The 21,733-nt window shown below is 47.5% G+C and overlaps 2 protein-coding genes and 1 long non-coding RNA gene across 3 annotated transcripts; 2 read left to right on the top strand and 1 right to left on the bottom strand.

The window, feature by feature from the left end:
• Positions 1-10,362: 10,362 nt before the first annotated feature.
• On the top strand, positions 10,363-12,902 carry LOC119297817. The gene is made up of 4 exons (XM_037575454.1): positions 10,363-10,620; positions 10,707-10,917; positions 11,560-11,818; positions 11,921-12,902. Exons 2-4 carry the CDS (start codon positions 10,739-10,741, stop codon positions 11,945-11,947), a joined length of 465 nt encoding a protein of 154 aa, XP_037431351.1. The 5' UTR covers positions 10,363-10,620; positions 10,707-10,738; the 3' UTR covers positions 11,948-12,902.
• Positions 12,903-12,942: 40 nt separating this feature from the next.
• On the top strand, positions 12,943-14,551 carry LOC119297816. The gene is made up of 3 exons (XR_005145741.1): positions 12,943-13,169; positions 13,245-13,529; positions 13,604-14,551. It is a non-coding gene; the product is annotated as an uncharacterized LOC119297816 (long non-coding RNA).
• Positions 14,552-19,213: 4,662 nt separating this feature from the next.
• LOC119302718 (putrescine hydroxycinnamoyltransferase 3-like) lies at positions 19,214-20,816 on the bottom strand. Its single transcript, XM_037579761.1, has one exon. It carries the CDS (start codon positions 20,644-20,646, stop codon positions 19,342-19,344), a length of 1,305 nt encoding a protein of 434 aa, XP_037435658.1. The 5' UTR covers positions 20,647-20,816; the 3' UTR covers positions 19,214-19,341.
• Between the last annotated feature and the right edge of the window lie 917 nt (positions 20,817-21,733).

Genomic DNA, 21,733 nt, shown 5'->3' with positions numbered 1-21,733 from the left:
CAAGCGTACTCGGCCCGGCCCGGTGCTTCTTCACACCGCCTTGAGCGTCCAAGCCGGCGGAGGAACTCGCACTTGGCTGGCCGGCTTTTGGCTGGCGATGCGGGGCGACTTCTCCCTTGGCCTCGTCATCAGGCCAGTCGGCAAAAGTGGCCGAGGGCCTGGAGCCACCTTCTTCTCCTCCTCCTCCCTCGGCGTCGGCTTCCATGGCCGCCGCCCCCAAGTCAGGATCGTCGACATCGCTCTTCGCCCGATCGGGGACAAACTGACGAGACGGCCCCGTTGTGCCGGCCGAAGGAGGGACGAGAGAGTTCTGATTCAAAACAAAAAAACGATCAGACTTGACAAGTCGGACTCGGCAACAAAAGAAACAGAAGAAGAAGGAAGATGACTTACAATAGGCGGGGGGTTGGCGCGCGAATACGGCTCCTTGCCGAACCGCCAGTCCGCCGAGAGACCGCAGTTCGCGATGTAGTTCACCATGTTCGCCACCTCCGCGTGAGGCATGTCCTTGGAGCACATCCGACTCAGGTCCCGATGACCGCTCATCTGGCAGATCAGGTGAGGTCGGCCTTGGAGTGGGAGGACTCGGCGTGCCATGAAGGCGGCCAGCAAGTCGGCCCCGATCAGGCCCTCCGACTACGTCAGCACTCGGAGTCACGCGACGGTGGCGGCACCAGTGGGAGACAGCGTCCTGGCTCGGTGTGACCAGCTGGGGAGCCTTCCAGCCGGCACGCCGGCTTCGTAAACTGGCAGGTTGACCCAGTCGCCTTCTAGGGCGACGTTCTTCACATAAAAATAGGACTGCTGCCACATCTTCACCGACTTAATCAGTGCGATGGTGGGAAACGGATTGTCGACCACTGATCTCCGCATCGCGATGAATGCACCGCACTGGGCCGGCACGCCGGCGACGTGTGTGCCGAGCTTGGACTGGAAGAACTCACCCCAGAGCTCGATGGTGGGGAGAACACCGAGGAAGCCTTCGCACAGGGCGGCGAAGGCAGCCAGCAGCACCCCAGGCCGCGCATAAGGTGCGAGCGAAATATGACCCGCTCGCCCTCCACTGGCACCGGCGATATTTCTCCCTCCGGCGCGAGTCGGGCCCGCACTAAGTCCCTGCCGGGCAGCCGTCGTGTCTGGCGGAGGATCTCGATGTCTTCGTCGTCAACCTCGGAGCCATCACACACTCCGGAGCGAACAGCAGGAGGCGCGGCGACAGAGGAGGAGCTCATCGTTGTGGGCGCGGCATGGTTCGGAGCGGCAACGGCAAGAGGAAGAAGAAGAAGCAAGAAGGAGTGCAAGGAAGTGGGGAGAATGGGCGCGCGTGCTTCGCCGCCCCCCTCCTCCCGCCTACTTGTAGGCTCGTGGGCTGAGAAGTCAAGGGGGCGGTCGTGGGATTAACTGCGCCCGGGACCCCACGACCCCCACGATTTACCACACGAAGTTACCACATGCAATAACCGCGCGGGAACCCCAACCGTCTGTGCGGCCACAACGGATCTGTTCGCATGCCGAGGCGCGGTAGTGGCGGGCCCTGCCTGTAGGACTGTCCCGTCGCGCGCGTGGGTGAGCAGACTAGCTCCGCCATGTGGCGCCTCGCGACGGGTCAACCGCGGGCGGCAACCCAGAAGCTTATCAGGCACGCCGCCTGAACTCCGCCGCGACGTTCAAACTTTTTTAGGGGCAAATCGGCCTTGAGCAAGTCCGACTCCAACTAGTCGGCTTGACAGAAGACGGCTAGCGAAGCCCAGATCCAACCGCTGGAGAAAAGAAACTGTTGAGGCTCCACGACGTGTCGCCCTCGGAGCCTCACCAGCTTCGGGGACTACTGTCGGAGTAATGGGCCACGGGTAGGCTAACCCAGGCCCAGAACCTTTCAAGACATTGAGGCAGACTGCGCCCCTCGAGATCCCAAGATGAAGAGCCGCCTTCTGAGGAGTCGGCGGCGAGGCAGCCGACTTCCCACTCGCGGCCGAGTCCCAGGAGCGGCTTCAGGGTAAAGCCGACTCCTGACTGGCGACTTCCATAGAAGCCGGCCTTGGGGAGTCGGCCCGCGACGCCAACAACCCCCATGCCCTCATAAAGAGGGACGGGACGGGGAGTGGCCATAGTATGGTCCACTCCCACCCCTTTTCCATGGGCAGGCGTGGCTACAGTACGCCGTACCCGCGGAGATCTCCGCACGACGCGACACTATTGCCATGTCGGCCCTGACATCAGCCCCAGGGGGCGGAGCCCTGTGCCCACGACGGCCTGCTGGTACGACCCAGGGATGATGGGACCCACCAGTCGGCGGGCGTACGAAAGACGGTGAAAGCACCACCAGTCGGCCCGGATGTGAGTCGGCCACCAGAAGTCGGCCGGCCCCTCCCACGGGCCCCACGCGCCATTAATCAGACACGACAAGTAGTGGCCACAGTGATCGCCCGCCAGACGCCGGAGCTGTCGTCACGACCTCATGACCGAGCCTGCGTCATTAGAGGCACGGCTACAGTAATTTGTAGCCGGCAAGACCCGCCCGCGGCGGACGCGGCCTGTCGGCTCCGTACCGAGCCAGTCGGCGGGCCCCAGGAGTCGGCGGATAAGACGGCGGCCAGAGAGACTGACGGCTGGGCCCGCGCCCTGCCAGATTACCATTGTACCCCTGGGGGGTAGGCCTATATAAACCCCCCAGGGCATCCATGCAAAGGGTTGGAATCCATTAGCACTAGACCAGATCGTATAGGAAGGAGAGAGCTAGCCTTGCCTTCTCCTACCTCGAGGAAACAGCTCGAGGAGCAACCGTGTAAACACTTTGCCATAGTGATCATGCGGAGACCCCGTAGAGCAGCAGTAGGGGTATTATCTCCCCGGAGAGCCCCGAAGCTGGGTAAGATTCGCCGGCGTGCATGCCTTCGCCTTATCCCGTTTCCAGGCACCGGCGACGTTCTACTCGCCCCCACCATGATAAGCCATCCTTTGGCATATATGTCGCACCAAATCCCCGACACAAGGGATTCTAACAAGATTTTGCAAGAGAATTAAATTCTAGCTTTTGACTAGATTAGAATTAAGTTGACACTAGAAACACTTATAACAAAAATAGGCATGGGTATGAGGACTTATGCTTACAACCATATATTTGTGTCGAGACCATTATGATTTTAATTTGTGCCTTCAAATTCATCCATCGAGATGTTCCTGCTATGTATCAAAGTGGGGATGTGCTCAAATTACGTCTTGACTGACATGTGTCATGCATTAAGAGTCAGTTATCCAACTGAATGCCCTATCCATTGTGCAGGTTGTCTCGGTAATTAACATGGAAACAAACAAAAGCAATGGGCATTTAATAACTACGCCTCTTGTATCCCCGGAGATAGGATCCATGTTATCGTACTAAACCTTTCTGTCTTAGTGTTCAGAATAACACATCACAGTCTTCCTGCCCATAGCCTCTCTGTGGATCGTTCTCCATGATCCTTGGTACATGTAGGGATGAAGAACACGAACGAGACAAGAGACAACTACAAAGCAATTTTATGTTATACATACGAGGCGTTAATTGAAATACTTCCATCGATCCCTCCAACAAATACATTGGTTTGTAGGGCTATACCTCAACCCATGTCCTTACCAAACTACTCACACATGAAGATCAGATTACATGAAGAAATCATTGAAGAACACATCATGAAATTCGATTGATTGATAATATGTCTTACAATAGATGTCAGAAGGGATACAGGATTACAAAGTATGGCTAGGTGGCTGAGAACTATGTTCGTGATGAAGATAGTGGTCATGGAGATGTAGATGGGAAGTGGCGGCAACTAGGGTTTATGGAGATGACTACTGTGAAGATGGCAATGTGTGGCGTCGTGTGTTGCTCTTCTCGCGTTGGGCCTTTTATAAAGGGTGTTCAGGGATACGTTTGGTTTCCCACAAAATCACAACCAGGCCCGCTGTATGTAGCATCTTTTTGGTGTTAGGCTGTTATGTTACATGCAAGTATTGTTGGGCCTGCATGGCACATTTCTTAAAGGACCTGCCTCACTGGGAACGGCCAAATCGACAATTTCCAACGAGCCATGCTTGGGCGATGCAAGGAAGCGCAAATGGGTGGCTCGCTGGAAACATGTTAGCAGTTAATCACCTTATCCCCCCATCCCCTTCCTTCTTCTTCTGTTGTCACCTGCGCGACAGCCGCCACTGCCCCGACCTCTAGGAGGGTGAGTTCGTCGCGGACGACGACGACGGCCGCTATCTGCTCCAGCACTGCCACGGCCTCGGCCGCCCAGAGATCAAGGTGTGTCGCCTGGAAGACATCGTCGATGGGGACGCCCTGCTGTCATCCATGCCCTCGCGCGAGCTCGGGCCCAGACCCGCCACCTCCTCCGGCGCCGCATCCAAGTGCCTCTCCTCCTACCACATCTTCACCGAGCACCTGTTCAACCCCGCCGCCGCGGCGCTCGCGTCTGCGTGCAACCGCCCAGACGTCCACCACCTCCTCTCCGTCTACTACGATGAGACGGCCAACCACCTGCTCAACCCCGCAGCTGTAGCGCTCGCGTACGCGCGCAACCACCCGAACGTCCATGGCCTCCTCTCCGCCTACTACAACGAGACAGCCGACGCGTCCTTCCTTTACAGCAACCTCCTTAAGGACATCGAGCAGATCCGCCTCCACTACCGCCCGCTCCAGGCCACGCGCCGCGGCAGGCTCGTCCCCGGATGGAGCCTCACCTATGTCTCCTCCGTGCTCGGGAGGCCCTTTACTATGTTGGCGGCCATGCAGGGCAGGCTCGGGGACGCGCGAATCAGCTCCACGGACCTCCTCAAGGGCCTCGACTCCGATAGGAAGGCCGCACGCCATAGGATCAGGACGCTCGCCCGGCTCAGGCAGGCGCTCGTCGTGGCCGTCCTCGGCGCGTGCGTCGGCGTGCACGTGCGGGCGACGTTTGCGATGTTCCCGATGATATCGCCAGCGTGGCTGGGGCTCTTCAGCTACGAAGCACCGATACGTGGAAAACCTGTGTATCGCCGTCCTGTACGTCACCGATACGGCGATACGCAAGATACGGCAGCGATACGGGTATCCGTGGGGTATCGTGATTTTCGATTTAAAACAAAAGGAAAAAATGCCGATACGTCGCCGGGACGGCGCCGACACGCCGGCGACACGGGAAACCCAGTAGAGGCCCACTCCGCCGCTCGCAAAGTCGTAACCCTAAACAGCCAGCACTCTCTCTCGCAGTTTGCTATGCGGTAGATTGGATCGAGGATTCAGGTGCGACCGCACGAGTGCGCCGCCGATGCCTGGATTCCGTCGCGGCCATCTGGACTCGCCTCGCCGCCGCTTGGAGTGTCCGCCGCCGCCGCCTGTTGGCCGTCACCAGCAAGGTATCCCCCGGCCCCTTCCCAATCTCTGCTCTCTTCTCTGTTCCGGTGGTGCCTGGTCCTCCCGCTCTTGCTGGCTTGCGGCGTGCTGATTATGTGTGTGCTTGCTGCTGAGTGCGTGCGTGGTGTGTGCTTGCTACGGCGTGCGTGCGTTCGTACTTGGTGTGTCCATCTGCGTATTTGTTCTGTAATTGTGTGCGTCCTTGCTAGCTACTGATGGGCACTGGGTGTTGGCCTCTGTTGTATCAACTATGATTTGCTGCTGACCTGCTGACGTGCTAGGGAGTGAAATACTGACAATATCATCTGCAGGCCAATCTTCAGTTGAGAGGCTGGGAAGCATCAGTCATGTATTATTGGGTAAGCAAGCTACAAGCCAACGTCTTTACTGTTTTAGGCTTTTAATGCACAAGTGTTATGTTTAGTTCAAGTTCTAATATCAGCATATGATGTATTTTGCAAGCAGCATGGGAATTCAGTAAATTGATGATCATTCAGTCATGAAGACGACTTGATGAAAAGAGGCATGAATGCAACTTATGGGGCAGTACTTTGCTCTATTATTCTTTGTCTTTATAGCATGCAATTTACTAATTATTTATATATACTTGCCGTATTGTCGTATTGCTGTTTTTGAAAATTGCCGTATCCCGTATCGCCGTATCCGTGTCTCCGTATCGGTGCTACGTAGCTCTTCAGCGGCCGAGGGGCGCGTCGAGCGCTGGTGCAGCTGGAGGCCGCGGCAAAGGGCACCTACATCCTCAACCGGGACATGGACACCATCAGCCGACTGGTGGAGTGGGTGCGGGACGAGGGGAAATACATGATGGTGCTGTTGCAGCTCTGCGTAGCGGAGGAGGCCAACACCAGAGCCGGCGTCGGGAAGGGTGGAGCGCGGGCACGGGAGCCCAGGGCACGGACTTGCTGCAGTGTGCGCGAGCTTGGGTGGCGGCGACACACATCATTGTTAAGTGGTGTTGTTAACTCCTAGTCATATGCATGTATGCAATCAAACAACGGATGAAAAATGCTTCATGATGACAAGACTCATATGCAGGCAATCAAACTACTTGACAACTTTGCTTTTTGCCTTGTTATTTTCGTAACCAGGCCCAGCATAGACTGACTCGTTTTTTGCCTCTCAATCGGGCCATGCGCAGAAAGTAACCAAAAACGTCACAGGTGGATCATATGAAATTGTTGGCAGTCCATACGACAATCCATACGAGCGGTGATCGTCGTATGAAACACCGTCTTTTGCTTTGACTCCTCTGTTGCGCCTCCCACTTGATCTCCTCTATCTCCACTTTACTCATTTCCATGTATTGGCTTAATTTTGTCCATTAATAGCTCATTTTCCATGGAAACAAAATAAAGGTCAGATATTTGAAAACTCTTTGCATTCATTAGTCATTAGCGGCAATATTGCAACGAATAACTTGGTTCTTATGAAATATCTCAGTTTAAACTTACGTTGAATGAGTGTAAAAATAACACTCATCAACCCCTTCAAACTTAAACTTGATCATCCTCAAGTAACATAGAGAGAAATCTGAACCGTAAGGAACTCAGGTGTTTAAACTGAATTAATGAGAAAGTAAGTCCATATTTTTCCGACCAAGACATAACAGGTATGTGTAAAAAACTTATATGAACGCTGAATACATGATCTAAAGGCTTGCACACACATACCCCGTCATTTATGTTGACGTTGCTAATTTAAAACAAAGATGACAAAGCTTAAAGATTAACGGAATCGTCATAAACGACTGGTTAATGACGTGATAATTCATTGAGCCATGTCCGCAATTATCTCAGCTGGTCCATTTAGATGACAACAGTTGTGGTAACTTGGATGATGCTCTACTTCAGTGTACTGATATGCAATTTAAATAAAATCAACTACATATGTAAGCGTAGTTCCATGATTGGGAAAATTGGCTCGTGTGAAGGTCATGTCGCTTGTGTCCGCAAACATAAAATTCAACTAAAAAAGAAGTTTAATGACAAAACCCCATTTAAAACGTTGAATTAGACATGTGCATGGGTACTTGGGTGACCCAAAGGTCCGATGTACCCAACACGGAAGCGTGAAATATAAAAAATATTAATTAAACATTATAATATGAAAATCAAACAATGACTAAATCATTATTCTTAACACCAAATTTATGCAAACAAATCTATGTCTTGATTGTTAGAAGGACAGTGGTATCCCCAGCCCATCATGGTTCAGAAAAACACAAAATTTGTACATTTAGGTTTTTTTGCGAGAAAACTTCATATCTATTCATCGGCTTTCAAGGTAGTATAAAGAACACTAGAAATAAAAAGAACATTCAGATCCATAGATCACCTAGCGATGACTACAATCACTGGAGCGAGCCGAAGGCACGCAGCCGTCATTGCCCCTCCCTCGTTGGAGTCAGACAACATTGTTGTAATAGACTGTCAGGAAATCGTCATGCTAAGACCTCATAGGACCAGCGCACCAGAACAGCAACTACCGCCGATGAAGGGAAGCGTAGATCGAAGGATCCAACCTTTAGACAGACGTTGATGTTGGCTAGGACTACGTGGATATTTCCCAAAGAGGAAGGGATGATGCAGCACAGCGACCATAGGTATTTTCCTCAGTGATGAAACCAAGGTTATCGAACCAGTAGGAGAACCAATCAACACAACGTAAACACCCCCTGCACACAAATAACAACCACTCGCAACCCGACGTGTTAAAGGGGTTGTCAATCCCTTTCGGGTAACGGTGCCAGAAATTGGCAAACGAACGTGAGAAAGTGTAATAGATTGAATAAATAGATCGCAAATAAAATAAAGTGCAGCAAAGTATTTTTGTATTTTTGGTTTAATAGATCTGAAAGTAAAAGGCAAGGGAAAAGTAGATCGCAAAGGCAAATAATATGAGAAAGAGACCCGGGGGCCATAGGTTTCACTACTGGCTTCTCTCGAGAAAAATAGAAAACGGTGGGTGAACAAATTACTATTGGACAATTGATAGAATTTCAAATAATCATGACAATATCCAGGCAATGATCTTTATATAGGCATCACATCCAAGATTAGTAGACCGACTCCTGCCTGCATCTACTACCATTATTCCACACATCGACCGCTATCCAGCATGCATCTAGTGTATTAAGTTTATGAAGAAACGGAATAATGTAATAAGAACGATGACATGATGTAGACAAGATCTATCTATGTAGAGATAGACCCCATCGTTTTATCCTTAGTAGCAATGATACATACGTGTCGGTTCCCCTTCTGTCACTGGGATCAAGCACCGTAAGATCGAACCCACTACAAAGCACATCTTCCCATTGCAAGATAAATAGATCAAGTTGACCAAACAGAACCTAAATATCGGAGAAGAAATACGAGACTATAAGCAATCATGCATAAAAGAAATCAAAGAAACTCAAATACTTTCATGGATATAAAAAGAGATAGATCTGATCATAAACTCAAAGTTCATCGGATCCCAACAAACACACCGCAAAAGAGTTACATCATATGGATCTCCAAGAGACCATTCTATTGGGAATTCAGCGAGAGAGAGAGGAAGCCATCTAGCTACTAACTACGGACCCGAAGGTCTACAAAGAACTACTCACGCATTATCGGAGAGGCACCAACGGAGGTGGTGAACCCCATCCGAGATGGTGTCTAGATTGGATCTGGTGGTTTTGGACTCTGCGGCGGATGGATCAATATTTCATCGACTCCCTAGGGTTTTGGGAATATTGGGGTATTTATATAGCAAAGAGGCGGTCCGGGGGCACCCAGGTAAGCACAACCCACCAGGGCGCGCCTGGGCCTCCTGGCGCGCCCTGGTGGGTTGTGCTCTCCTCGGAGCACCCTCCAGGCGCAGCCAGGGCCCATTAGGTGTCTTCTGGTCTATAAAAAATCTCCGTAAAGTTTTGTGGCATTTGGACTTCGTTTGGTATTGATTTTCTGTGATGTAAAAACATGCAAAAAAAACTAGCAACTGAAACTTGACACTATGTCAATAGGTTATTATCAAAAATGATATAAAATGACTATACAATGATTATAAAACATCCAAGATTGTTAATATAACAGCATGGAACAATCAAAAATGATAGATATGTTGGAGACGTATCAGACGTATGTAGACAAACAAAGACTGGATCCACCGAAGACAGACGCCAAACGGATCCCACGAGATCCGCCGGAGACACAACTCCACATGCCCTCTGACGATGCTAGAAGCTCCGCCGGGACAAGGGCTACATGGGGAGGGCCTTATTCTATATTCAGGAAGCCGCCACCGCACCGTCTTCTTGAGCATGGCACAAACCTAACAAAACTTAAAAAACACCTACAAACTGAGCCCTCCCGCCTATAAGGGTCGGGATCCATCATGCCTCCATGGTCCAAGAACCATAGGAGGCGAGGCGGACTGGCAGCGGAGCCAGCAAGAGGCAAGGAAACCCGAGCGCCTTGGTCACATGAGGCTAGGGCGAAGGGGTACGTGGGTATATTCACAGTGTACTTTTAGGTTCTTATTAGCACGGTTTTTTAAATCCCGTCACAGGTCTACAATGAACTATGATGTCAAATTTCGACCTCAACTACATAATTATTCATATTAAATCTTGAACAAATAATTAACATTAACCATGTACATATTATAGGTAGAGGTTAAGCAATTATGTTACAAAAAACATAAAAAGAAGTGTAGATGTAGGAAAATATGTAAATGATAAGAGATAAATAGATTCAGGTAGCGGCAAGTCATGGGGAAAGGCGGGAAGGGGTTGTTCTGCTCGCGAGCACACGTGAGCACGGTATCCTGGCGGCTCGTTACTTCATCGGGATGGGACGCGTTACTTTACTGAGCCAGGCAGTCGACCATTTTTAAATCATGTGAAAAGGAAATACGGTCGACAGGCGACGACAGCTCCGGAGCGCGTGGATGCCGCCGTGACGGGAGAATGCCCGAGCCGTGGCTCGGGACCGTGATCTTCTCCTGATCCGTGGCTCAGGAATTCAGGTTTCCGGTAGGCGGCGGTAGGCCGAAGAGTAAATGACGGATGAGGACAAGTGTCAGGCTGTCTCCTACCTCTGGCTACGATTTGCTGGATCTCCATCGACGGTTATGGCTCTCTGAGCAGCGGATATTGGCGGCGGGGCGGGCGCGGAGATTGCAGAGCAGCGGTTTGTTGGAATAATGGAGTTCCGTGTACAGCCTATTAGGAGGTAATCCCCTCCCCCCACGCATCCTTACTGCCTGCTATTCCTTCATGCCAGATTTGAAAAAAAAAGGATATGTATGATGGTCCTAGATTTGGCCGATGCGAGCGACAACGAGTTTCCGATGGAGCCGCTCTGCTTCCCCGCGGTGGCGATAGGTGCGGATGAGCTGCCCCCCATGGCAGGGGGTAGCACGGACGGCCAGATCTGTGCAGCGGAGGGGGGAGTTGCGGGCGAAAGGGATGTTGAACCACATGCATCCGACCAATCGATTCATCCAAAGACTCCAGGCTGGACTAGAAGGTAATCTCTTGGATTAGGGTGATTGGATTTGGGGACTATTCGTTCTATCAAGTTGTAGTTAGAAAATGCATGAATTGACCTGCAGAATTGTTGAATATTTTTTGCAAACAGAGATTTTAGGTGCATATTTTTGGGATAGAAACAATATTAAGAGTTTAATATATTGTTTGGACCTCGTTGCTTTCACTCTAGCCAGTAGTGAACATACTAGCACCGAATAGACGACTAAACAAGGAAAATCATGGCATTTGGTTTTGCCGGGTGATCTCGAAAATTGCATAAACTGACTTGCTCACATGATTATTCTGTCTTCCAGGCAGCAGATTTCATTCATGTCTTCTTGTAGTGCAAACAAATTCCGTGGAACCTAAAATTGGTACATAGATTAGCATGCACCTGATGATTAAAAGAAGTCTGAGCAATATTGATTAGTTCACTGCATATTGGATCCTGACATGAGCAAGCATATAGCGCACCTGAGTTGATAAACTGTAATATCGGACTTTGAGTTGGACACAAACATAAAGGATCATCCCTCATAAATGGAAAATGATTTGAGAAGTGTGGAGACCAATTGATGAATATAGATGTATTTAGCATAAACACATGTTGGGAAAAGTGATTTTTTTATTTAAAAAACAGGATGAGAATTGGAGCAGCTGCTCCAGGAAGGACGCCTAACCCTGGACGTCCCAGCGCCCTGTGGAAGGCTAATCGTGGATTCGCTGAGAAACCAGGGGAGATTGTGATCGTGCCTGCAATTGGCACAAGCTTTGATACGCTCGGCGAGGCCTATGACTTTCACAATATCCACTCCTGGGAGAAGGCGTTCGGGATAAGGCACGGGAAGAGCAGACTGAATGTGGAGAGGACAAAATGCATGGAAGTTTGTGTTTGTGCGGTATTCCACCATAACCATAGTTGCGTAAAATTGTATTAATCTGATTGCTCTTGCAGTTCATCAAACATGACCCATGGTATTTTCTTGGAAATGGTTTTGCAGGGAAAACCCGGGGTGGAGGACACTTGATCGTGCCGATGCGAATGCCTTACACTGATAAGATTGCTCCGTTCAAAGGCCAATGGTTGGTACATAGCTGAGCATCGTGAGCAGCACAACCACTCGTTGTGTCCAACATATGGGCAGACAATACACTGGCATTTGCACAAGCACATTGATGTCTACAGCAGAGATCTGGTTGAGCAGTTGCGCCAGAACAATGTGAACCTAGCAAAAGTACACAGCATTATTGGAAGTTTTTTTGGGGCTCAATGGAGAAGCCCCCCTTTACAAAAAGAGCTCTGAAAAATTTGTGTGGCAAAATCACCAGGGTGCGGGCTGAAGATGATGTGAGGAAACTATGGAGGTTTTCGCAGAACTCAGTTCAAGAGATCGCCACTTCACTTATCGTGTGCAAGCAGACAACGATGGTCCGATAACAAATTTGATGTGGGCGAATGTGAGCAGCAGGTTGCAGTACACATTCTTTGGAGACATCGTTACTTTCGATACGACTTACAGAACAAACATGTACAACATGCCATTTGGTCTATTCGTCAGTGTGAACAATCATTTTCAGAGTATCATCCTAGCTGGGGTTTTGGTTCGTGATGAATAAGAGAGAACATTTGAGTAGGTTTTCACGGAGTTCGTTAGGATGATGGGAGTGAGTGCGCCCAAAACAATTCTGACATGTTTGAACCTTTATAATACAAAAAATGTGTGGTTCATCCATTTCAGGATTGATGTTTTTGAAACATGGATTGTAATATGATTTAACTTGTTGTGCAGATCAATGCTGCGCAATGGAGTTTGCCATAAAAAATGTAATGCCTCAGACTGGTGCATCGATGGTTCAAGTGGCACGTGCTAAAAAAAGGCAAAAGAATCACTCAATTCATTGTACACCAAGAAGAGTGAGTTCAGGGCAGAGTTCCACAAGGTAGTGAATCACATGCTTACAATCGATAAATTCGAGGAAGCTTGGAAGATTTTGGTGGAGAAATACAATCTAAAGACTCACTCATACATGACGCAGCTGTATGAAATACGGCACAAGTGGGAGAAGCCATATTTCAAAGGTGTTTTCTGTGCAAAGATGACCAGCACACAGCGCAGTGAACGTACAAACAACATGCTGAAGAATAATGTTCCACCGGGTTGTCCAGTGAATATGTTTATCAAGAAGTACATGAGACTTCAGTTTGACAGGGAAGCAGAGGAGAACTACGAGGAGAAACAGACACAAATAGTAAGATTTATTTGATGATTGACAGTATATATGAACTGCTAGCCCAGTAACTAATTTGATTTATCTGTGTTTCAGAGTAGGCCTCTACAATGCAAACTTAGCTATCGATCGTCATCCTGGTAAGATATACACATGAGCTATGTTCGAGCAGTTTGGGCATATACTCTATGAGTGTGGGGCATACCAAGTTGAAGAGCTTGAGAAGGGGAAACTTTATCGTGCGATTCACATGGAGGCTGCAAGGAGAGAAAAGTGTTGCAGAGTGTCGTACGAGGTAAATGTACTGGAAGGGGGTGATGAACTTGAATGTGAGTGTGAGCCATTTGCACACATGGGTCTGCTATGCAGCTATGTTTTAAGGTATGGTCACTTTGCGGTTGGACACATTTGTGCACAGCCTATGGTGAACTAACGGAGAAAGTTAAAATGTGCAGGTGCTGGATTTCATTCATATAATAGAGATACCACAGAAACACATCGTCAAGCGGTGGACCAGAGATGCACGCGACATACTACCGCCTCACCTTACTTAATATCTGAGAGATAATGCCCACAACAACCCATTCAGCTTCAGGCATTTCAACATGTACATGCATGCCATGGAGCTGGCGCGGATGGGTGACACAAGTGTTGAGGCCTGTGAGAAATTCATGTCTCTCAGTAAGAGTTGCTTGATATAGATATGCAACACTTTGCAGAGGTGAAGGATGGGCTAGGAGGATAGCTTAAAATGGAGATGCCGTTAATCAGGCACCAGTGCAGGCGACAATTCTTGATGGAAGTGGAGGTGCATCTATCGGAGCTTTGAATGCTGAAGCTACTTCAGTGAACAAGTGGGAACATGCTGGCTGGATTGTTGGCTCCAAAGAAGCGAAAAGAGATGGGTCGCCCAACAACTGCCCAGGAGAAGGCGCCATACGAGGGTCTAAGCAAATGGACGAGGTTCTACACGATATGTCGTCAGCAGGGGCATAAGAGGACAACCTGCCCAGACCTGGCGATATCCTGAAGCCTGTTCGCAAACCGGCAAGGTGCAAAAATTGTGGCGTTGAAGGTCACAGGCGAAACAACTACAAAAGAGTAGGTGATCTATGGATGAGCGCCATCTTTTTTTTAGAAAAGGAGGATGACCCCCGGCCTCTGCATCTGGATGATGCATACGGCCACTTTATTAATTATTCTCACAAGACCTTACAAAGTCATACAACAGTAAGACTAAAGCCGCCGTCGGATGAGCGCCATCTGATCAGTCGCTTCAAGTTTTTCTATGTGTTGTTTTCGTGAAGAGTGTAATTCTGTAGAACAAAATGTATCCGGTGGTTACTCCCTTTGTAGCACTCCCAAATGGTTGCTGAGTGTGCTGGTCTGCTGTTAGTCATAACAATGCCTTGATGGCTTGTTTTACAATAAACACGAAACTCTGTCACACGATGCTGTGTTATTTTATTTGAATTTGTTGGCTATATGGTCGTGCTTTCTGAAATTTTCGAACAGTGGTGCTGACAAGTCTGAAATTTGCAGGGTCGTGGAAGCACATTCTGAATTTACGAACTGATTTTGAAGATAGTATGCGTGCTGCTGGTGTATTGTTTTGTGAAATGTTTGGTATTATGGTCATGCATTCTGAATGTTTCGGCAGTATGATCACCAGGTACTAATATATGGTATATGGTAGTTCATCCTTATTTGTTGACAGATTGAACATGCCTGTGCATTGGTTTGCTAACCTGGCTCATATAGTCTGACGACTGCGCTTACCTTTGCAACAAACATGATTCTTGTTCACCGAACTTTAAAAATAGAGGTTGGCTATGTTTGCCTAATGAGATGGGACATGCAAATTAAACAGTGGACAGGTAGCAATGTGCCTTGTTGACAAGTGCATGCGACTGCGAGGCTCCGCGCCCTGTGCTATGCCGATCCCATTCGAAGGTCAAAATGCAAGAGCGGGAAAAAAGGGCAGGAAAAATACATAAGCAGCGGGGTAGCTACTCCTCTGCGTATGCCTGCACCAGTTGAGCCATTCCACCATTCTTCTGAAGAGGGGTCTGAACGCTACAGGGGAGTTCTTGCCATGGCTCCTACCCTGCTATCTTTCTCAGTGTCAGGCATTACAAAATTGGATCTAATGCAGAATCTGCATGCAGTTTCGGCAAAGAAAATATTCAGCGAGAAGAAAAGTGGAGGAACGAATCGTGGGGAGGAAGATTGGTCTGCGGGTGCGGTGGTGCGGAAGAATAAATGAGACAACGGTCGGCATGGGCTCAGAATCCGCATCGTAACGGCCCACCACGTTGCGCCCACGTCTGAGCCGGAGCCCAGGTGATAAACGGCGTACCAAGCCCGTTATGCCAGACATGGGCCCGTGCGACTGTTCATACACGCATATACAAGAATAATACCTGTGCCTATACACGTGGAATTACAGATCACGAGAATGACGTGGAGGAAGGATACCGAGCGCACCTGTGCGCGAGCTCAGAATAGCACTTCCGGGAAAGGCGTTGCTACATTGACATGGTGGTTACCTCTTGCCGTGGTTCCTTGAAACTATGTGGTTAAGCGTAAAGTCTGAGAAATATTTAAAGTTGAGGTCTGATTCTTGTGAAGGATTGCCGTGGAATTTCTCGAGTCTCAAATCTTCCGTACAACAGAGAGCGCCACCAAAGACCAGGTGTTGTTGTGGAGGCTCGAGGAAGCACTGAGAGATTAGCAGTACCGATGGGGGCACCGGGAGTCCAAGGTGAGTCCAAGGCAATTCTTTTTTAAAGGTCAGGCGGGGGGCAAAGCCCGAACTGAATCATTTTCGTTTTTTAGAGTCACTACTTAATAAAACCAACGACTCAATCTATTATATATTATTATCTCACATTTTCAAAGAGGAGGTAAGAGCAACCATGTTAAAATTTGCCTTCAGTGGCCAATTAATTGCATGTTCACAATCCGTAATACCATATGTTCACGATTTTTCCATTGTTTGACAAAATAACCGAGTTCAGGATTGATGGGTGATTTCATATTCGGATGTACTCCAGAATGTGAAACAGCTTTCGTGCGGAGAGATTCCTACAAAGTAATAGGCTGAAATAAGCCATGATCAATACTTCTGTAAGGCACATAATACAATTCCATTTTTAAAAGCCAATTATTTTAAATGGTTTTAGAATATTGCGCAATTAACTCGGCGGTTTTATAGTTTAATGCTCAGGTCTGATAAACACAGTAGCTAGGATAAAGTATATCGGTGTATAATCTATATCTACTAATAAAGTGATTAGTGCTTCTCCCTATACGTCACGGAAATTGCCTCCAAAATTGTAAAATATTACCCACCAATGCCATTTACAAGTGACAAAAATATCACACAGGAGAATCCCCAGCATGGGCGGGCCCACACTAGGGACCTCCTATACTGTGCTCCCGTTTGGGCCGGCCCATGTCCGGGTGGCCTGGATTTTTAATTTTGTTTTTTACTTTTATTTTTTCTTTTTCGTTTTTCTTTTTTCTACTTCAAATAATTTGTGACCAAAAAAAGTTCAAAAAATCTAATAACTAGAATTTTCAAATAAAGTATTCTATAAATCATAAAAATTTTGTGGATTTTTTTTTTGCAGTTTCTTATTTTTCACACATTCAAAAAATATTCACAATTTTAAAAGCATATATTCAGGAAATAAAAAATGTTTATGATTTTGTAAAAGTTTGTGAATTAAAATATGCTAATGAAAGTGAACAAAACGTTCATGAAATTCAAAAGATGTTCATGAATTGGAAAATATGCTAAAAATTCAGAAACTGTTTGGGAATGACAAAATAATTTATTAATTCATAACAAGACTGTTGATTCAATAAATGGTCATGCATTTCAAAAAATTTGTATTAAATAAAAAAATGTTTGAGAATTTAAAATTTTGTTCCAGAAACTTCCAAAAAAATGTTCATCTATTCTAATTTTTTTTCATTTAATAAATATGCTATTTTTGTGACATTGTTATAAAAGTGTTTACAAATCGTATAAATTGTTCATGAATTCAGTAAATGTTCATGATTTTAGAAAATGTTTGAATTGTTTTAAAATTGTTTACGAAATTGAAAAATTATCACGATTTCAAATACGTTCACGAGTTAAAAAAATGTTCATGATTTTGAAAACTTGTTCACAATTTCACGATATTGTTCACCTGGGCCGGCCCAGATAATAACGGCTGGCAAAATACATTTCAGAATTGCCCCTCCTGGGCTAGCACATGGAGTAGCAGCCATGCACGGCCGTGAAAAAAAATCCTATAATATTTGTGAGCTACAAAGGAATAGAACTAGAGACAAATTTCTCATGGAGGCATATAGTTAAATAGTAGAGCTTGTGAGTCTTTCTGACTATATAGCCGCGCAAATTTTCAAGAAATAACTGTCGGGGTATATCAGAATATTATTTCTTTTTTTAAACATGTCTTGAAATTCAGAATAATTCCGTTAGTTATCATTTTTTACACACATTATTTTTTTTTCAAAAATGCGAAAAATGCTTCGATTTGTGAATAATTTAAAAGAGGGAATTTTTTCTTGTATTTGTGAACAATTTTTGAAAAAGAGGAACATATTATTATTTCCTGAAGTTTTTTTTGTAAATGAGGACATTTTTTGAATTTGTGTACACAATTTGAAAGAGGATACATTCTTTGAAATTGTAAACAATTTTTGAAACATCCATATCTTTTTTTACACTCTCGAAAAAATTGATTTTGTGAATTTTTTAAAAGAATGTTTTTTTTAAATTCTTATTAAAAAAAGAATTTTATTGAAAATTCCAAACACTTTTATAAACAAGAATATTTTTGAAATTTTGAACAAAACTTGAAATTTCTAAAAAAAATTGAAAACATGAACTTTTTAGAATTTCTGAACATTTGGTAATATTTAAGCTTTATAGGGCTTGATGTGAAAACAAGGCCAGATGAAATTTTGTAATCACGAATGGGCATTTGGTAACTTATACGAATTAAACATCAATTTCTTATTCAACTATTTTCTTAGTTTCTATGCATAAATGAACGATCCTCAAGATTTTAGGCACTCAATAATATATACTGTAACTAATGAAGGTATTGCCTCTTTACATGTGGTTAATTAACTCAAAAGGTCATTTAGATATTTAAATTAGTCAACTATTTATGGTGGGAATGAATATGTCACCTTTTCTTTTGTTAGTCTATGTCTAACACCAACACAAATCCAATGCATGGAGAAGCCGTTCCATGCTTTTATGTTTGAAGTGTAACACTTCGGACATGCACATTGTCCGTAAATACATTACATGTATCTCTTATGAGGCCGCGACGGCCGGTGGGAGATTTGGTGGCCCAGTATTTGGTTGGTGGCTTGTGGCCGCAGATATGGTGATTTTTCTTCGATTTCATCAGACCGAGGGGTGTTGGAGCTGGAGCCAAGGAGATGCACGGTGTTGATCCCCTGTCAACATGCCAGAACACCTATTCATTTGCGACGGGCTTCATATTCGACTCAGAAAACTGATTCGGACGATGGTGTGCTCTCGGTTCAAGATTTGGTGGCTTTCAACATTTTGGTTGTTGTTAGTCTCAACCGCGGTGATGGTTAGCAAGTGGTATTAGCTTGGTTTGCGTTAAGCCCTTTGGAACCAGATTGTATCTTCTTTTTCTTTGGGGGTATTTTTGCATTTTTGTTGGGACACCTGTAGGCTCTCGCGGTTTCTCGATGATGATACGTCCAGGCTATGTTTGTAACCGACTCTGGCCAAGGTATATACAATTATCTTCTTCTTCTTCTACTTCTTCTTCTTTTTCTTCTTTCTTCTTTGTGAAATGTATGTAGTTATTTTTTAAAAAAAAATGAATGTCTCAATCAATAAGAAAAAGAATGATAGTATATCTCGGTGATGCAGCAAAACGTGGTCATAGCTATTGCAGATTATTTTTATTTTCTTATATTACAAGGCACGGACCCTTTTGCTAGTGAAAAAAAATTATAAAACTCGTGTTACGTACTTGTACAAGATAACATCTGTGTACACACAGTAGCACTATTCAATTCTCAAAGAGAAAAAAGAAAAGACATTATTTTTTCCTGCCACCCTCTCAATGAATGAACTAATGTATGCCTCACTGTCTCTTCGGCAAATAAACAGTTAGGCCACCTACTCCATGGAATAGCAGCATTCTTTGAACGCCTGGAGGTTCTCTTGGAATAGGGGTACGAAGGCATCGACGCTGCCGTCGCCGAAGTTTGACGGCACGAGGAAAAGCATTCCCTCCGTGGGGAAGTAGGCCGGCATGAAGTAGCTCGGGCTCCCCGTGCCGAAGTCCAGCTCGTAGAACGGGAACGTCAGCCAGCTATCCACCTCCACGTCCGGGCACTGCGCGTCCTTGCACACGGCGCTCCGAGCCAGCCCCTCCTTCTCGGCGGCGCCGGAGCTTGCGAAGTCTACGAACGACTGGAAGTATGCGCCGTCCACCTTCGCCACCTCGTCATGGATCACCTGAGCCGCGTGCTTCAGCGGCCGGTTGAGGAGGTCACCCACCGTGGAGCGCGGGAACGCCCAAAGCACCATGTTGCCGAAGTACTCCGCCGGCTGGCCGAGCCGGTGTCGCCCGTCCACGGACAGCCGGATCTTGGTGGTCTCCTCGGGGCTCAGGTCGCGCGCGCGTGTCATGGTGCGCCAGAGGTGGGCGAGGATGGTCTCAAACCGGCTGAACGGCCGGCCGCGCCCTTCTGACGCCTTGGCTCGGAGACCGGCGATGAAGTCCTTGGAGAAGTGCGCCTTATGGATGACGATGTTGTCGGCGGCATCGCCGTGGTGACCGACGACGTCGGTGGGCGACGGCAGGTAGTACTCCCTGTTGCGGTGGTCGTGCTCCACGCGAGGCGACGACCGTGGCTTGAAGAGGTCCTTGTGGTGGTGCACGGGAGGGAGGCCGATGGGGAGGCCTCTCGTGGCGCGCCCCCAGGCGATGAGGAAGTTGCTGGTGGCGTGGCCGTCGGCGACGACGTGGTTGGACGTGAACCCCACGGCGAGGGAGCCGCACCGGAACCGCGTGAGCTGCAGCAGCACAACCTCCTCGTGCTCCGCCTCCAGGTCAGGATGCAGCTTGAGCAGCTCCGGCGTGGGTTTCGCTGGCGCCATGTCGATGAGGTCGGCGTCCACGGTCGCCTCAACCAGGCGCGCGCCACGGTCGTTGAGGATGAAGGACGGCGTGCCGTCGGGCGCCTCGCCGAGCTGGCCGGCGAAGGCGCGGTACTGGGCAAGGACCGTGGCGAGGCCGTTCTCGATGGCGGCCGTGGAGGGCGCGGGCGCGGCGAAGGCGTAGATGATGGCCATCTGCATGTTGAACGTCACCTTGTCGAAGATGGACAGAGGGATGTACTCGGTGGAAGGTGCCGGCGCCGCGCCGGCATTGTAGGCGGGCTTGACGAGCTTGGAGCCCAACACCGTAACCTCCATTGCTAACTGTCGAGCTAGCTAGCTGGCTTGCACCTTGCAGCTGGGTGTAGTTGCTCGGTCGACGTTGATCACGTTTGATCACCGAGAGAGAGAGAAAGAGAGAGATTGTAGCACGTTGCCAAGGTTAGCTCGAGCTTCGATGTCGAACGAGTCCTTGTTGCGTGCGTTGCTTGCGGTTTTTGTGCTGTACGATTTGTTCGGACAGTGGCGGCAACTATTTATAGGCAGCATGCAGGGCCGTTGGAACTTGGAAAGAGCGGGGGAAAGGGTTGGTGAGACTAGAAATCATGGAACTGCTTTTGTTAGTATGGTCAAATAATCTAACTTTGGTAATTACGAGCACATATTGGCGAGTTGTGAGACTTTGACACGGTCGGCCTCTCAGCCCATGCGTTAATTTGACTGCTGAACGGCTGCTACCTACAGGAATTTAATTCCCGGTGTATAGGAACCTGAACTGCAACCCCTCAAATAAAAGGAGCTAATGTCACATGGTTCGAATTGTACTCCAGTGCATTCAGCTAGAGTTAGTGAGTTAGTACCATAGTTAGTAGAAAAACCTAAGTACGTAAGTAATAATATACATTATTCCCTCGGTCCGTAATATAATACGTTTTTTTTTTGCAACCTACACAAGTACTCCATGTCTGTGTGTCCGTCTGGTACGCGTGAATTTCAAAATGATGAGTCAATTCAGGCACGGAAACGCAACAAAATCCTAGCTAGCTAGCTAGGTCGTCGATCGGTTAATTACGTACACGTAGACAGAAAGCCTCACGCATGCACCTCTGCATGCGAAGCGAGCGACCGAGAACGACTTTGCATTTGCATTTGATTAGTCGACGACCTAGTTAATCTACTTAACTAGACTAGACGTGTCCGTCATGCATGTGGGGACGCATGCCTTGCGTTACCGTCACAACGCGACGTGAAAACAGCCTTCCGAAGATGAGAATACGAGATGCCAACAACCCGAACGTTGAGACATCATATCAGGACGTGTTCAATATCGAACGGGATTAGAGGACCATGGATCTTATCTGCAGCGGAGTTTCATGGAAGTTTCCAGAATTCCAGTCACTACTTT

This window comes from Triticum dicoccoides, chromosome 5A, assembly GCF_002162155.2.
Source record: "Triticum dicoccoides isolate Atlit2015 ecotype Zavitan chromosome 5A, WEW_v2.0, whole genome shotgun sequence".
NCBI classification, from domain to species: domain Eukaryota; kingdom Viridiplantae; phylum Streptophyta; class Magnoliopsida; order Poales; family Poaceae; genus Triticum; species Triticum dicoccoides.
The sequence above is the reverse complement of the archived record's forward strand: the minus strand, read 5'-3'. Positions and strand labels throughout refer to the sequence as shown.

Coding starts and splice junctions, on each gene's coding strand:
- LOC119297817 (XM_037575454.1), top strand. CDS start 10,739: ATGGAGCCGCTCTGCTTCCCCGCGGTGGCGATAGGTGCGGATGAGCTG. Junction 10,918..11,559: donor ACTCCAGGCTGGACTAGAAG/GTAATCTCTTGG, acceptor TTTAAAAAACAG/GATGAGAATTGGAGCAGCTG. Junction 11,819..11,920: donor TGGAAGTTTGTGTTTGTGCG/GTATTCCACCAT, acceptor ATGGTTTTGCAG/GGAAAACCCGGGGTGGAGGA.
- LOC119302718 (XM_037579761.1), bottom strand. CDS start 20,646: ATGGAGGTTACGGTGTTGGGCTCCAAGCTCGTCAAGCCCGCCTACAAT.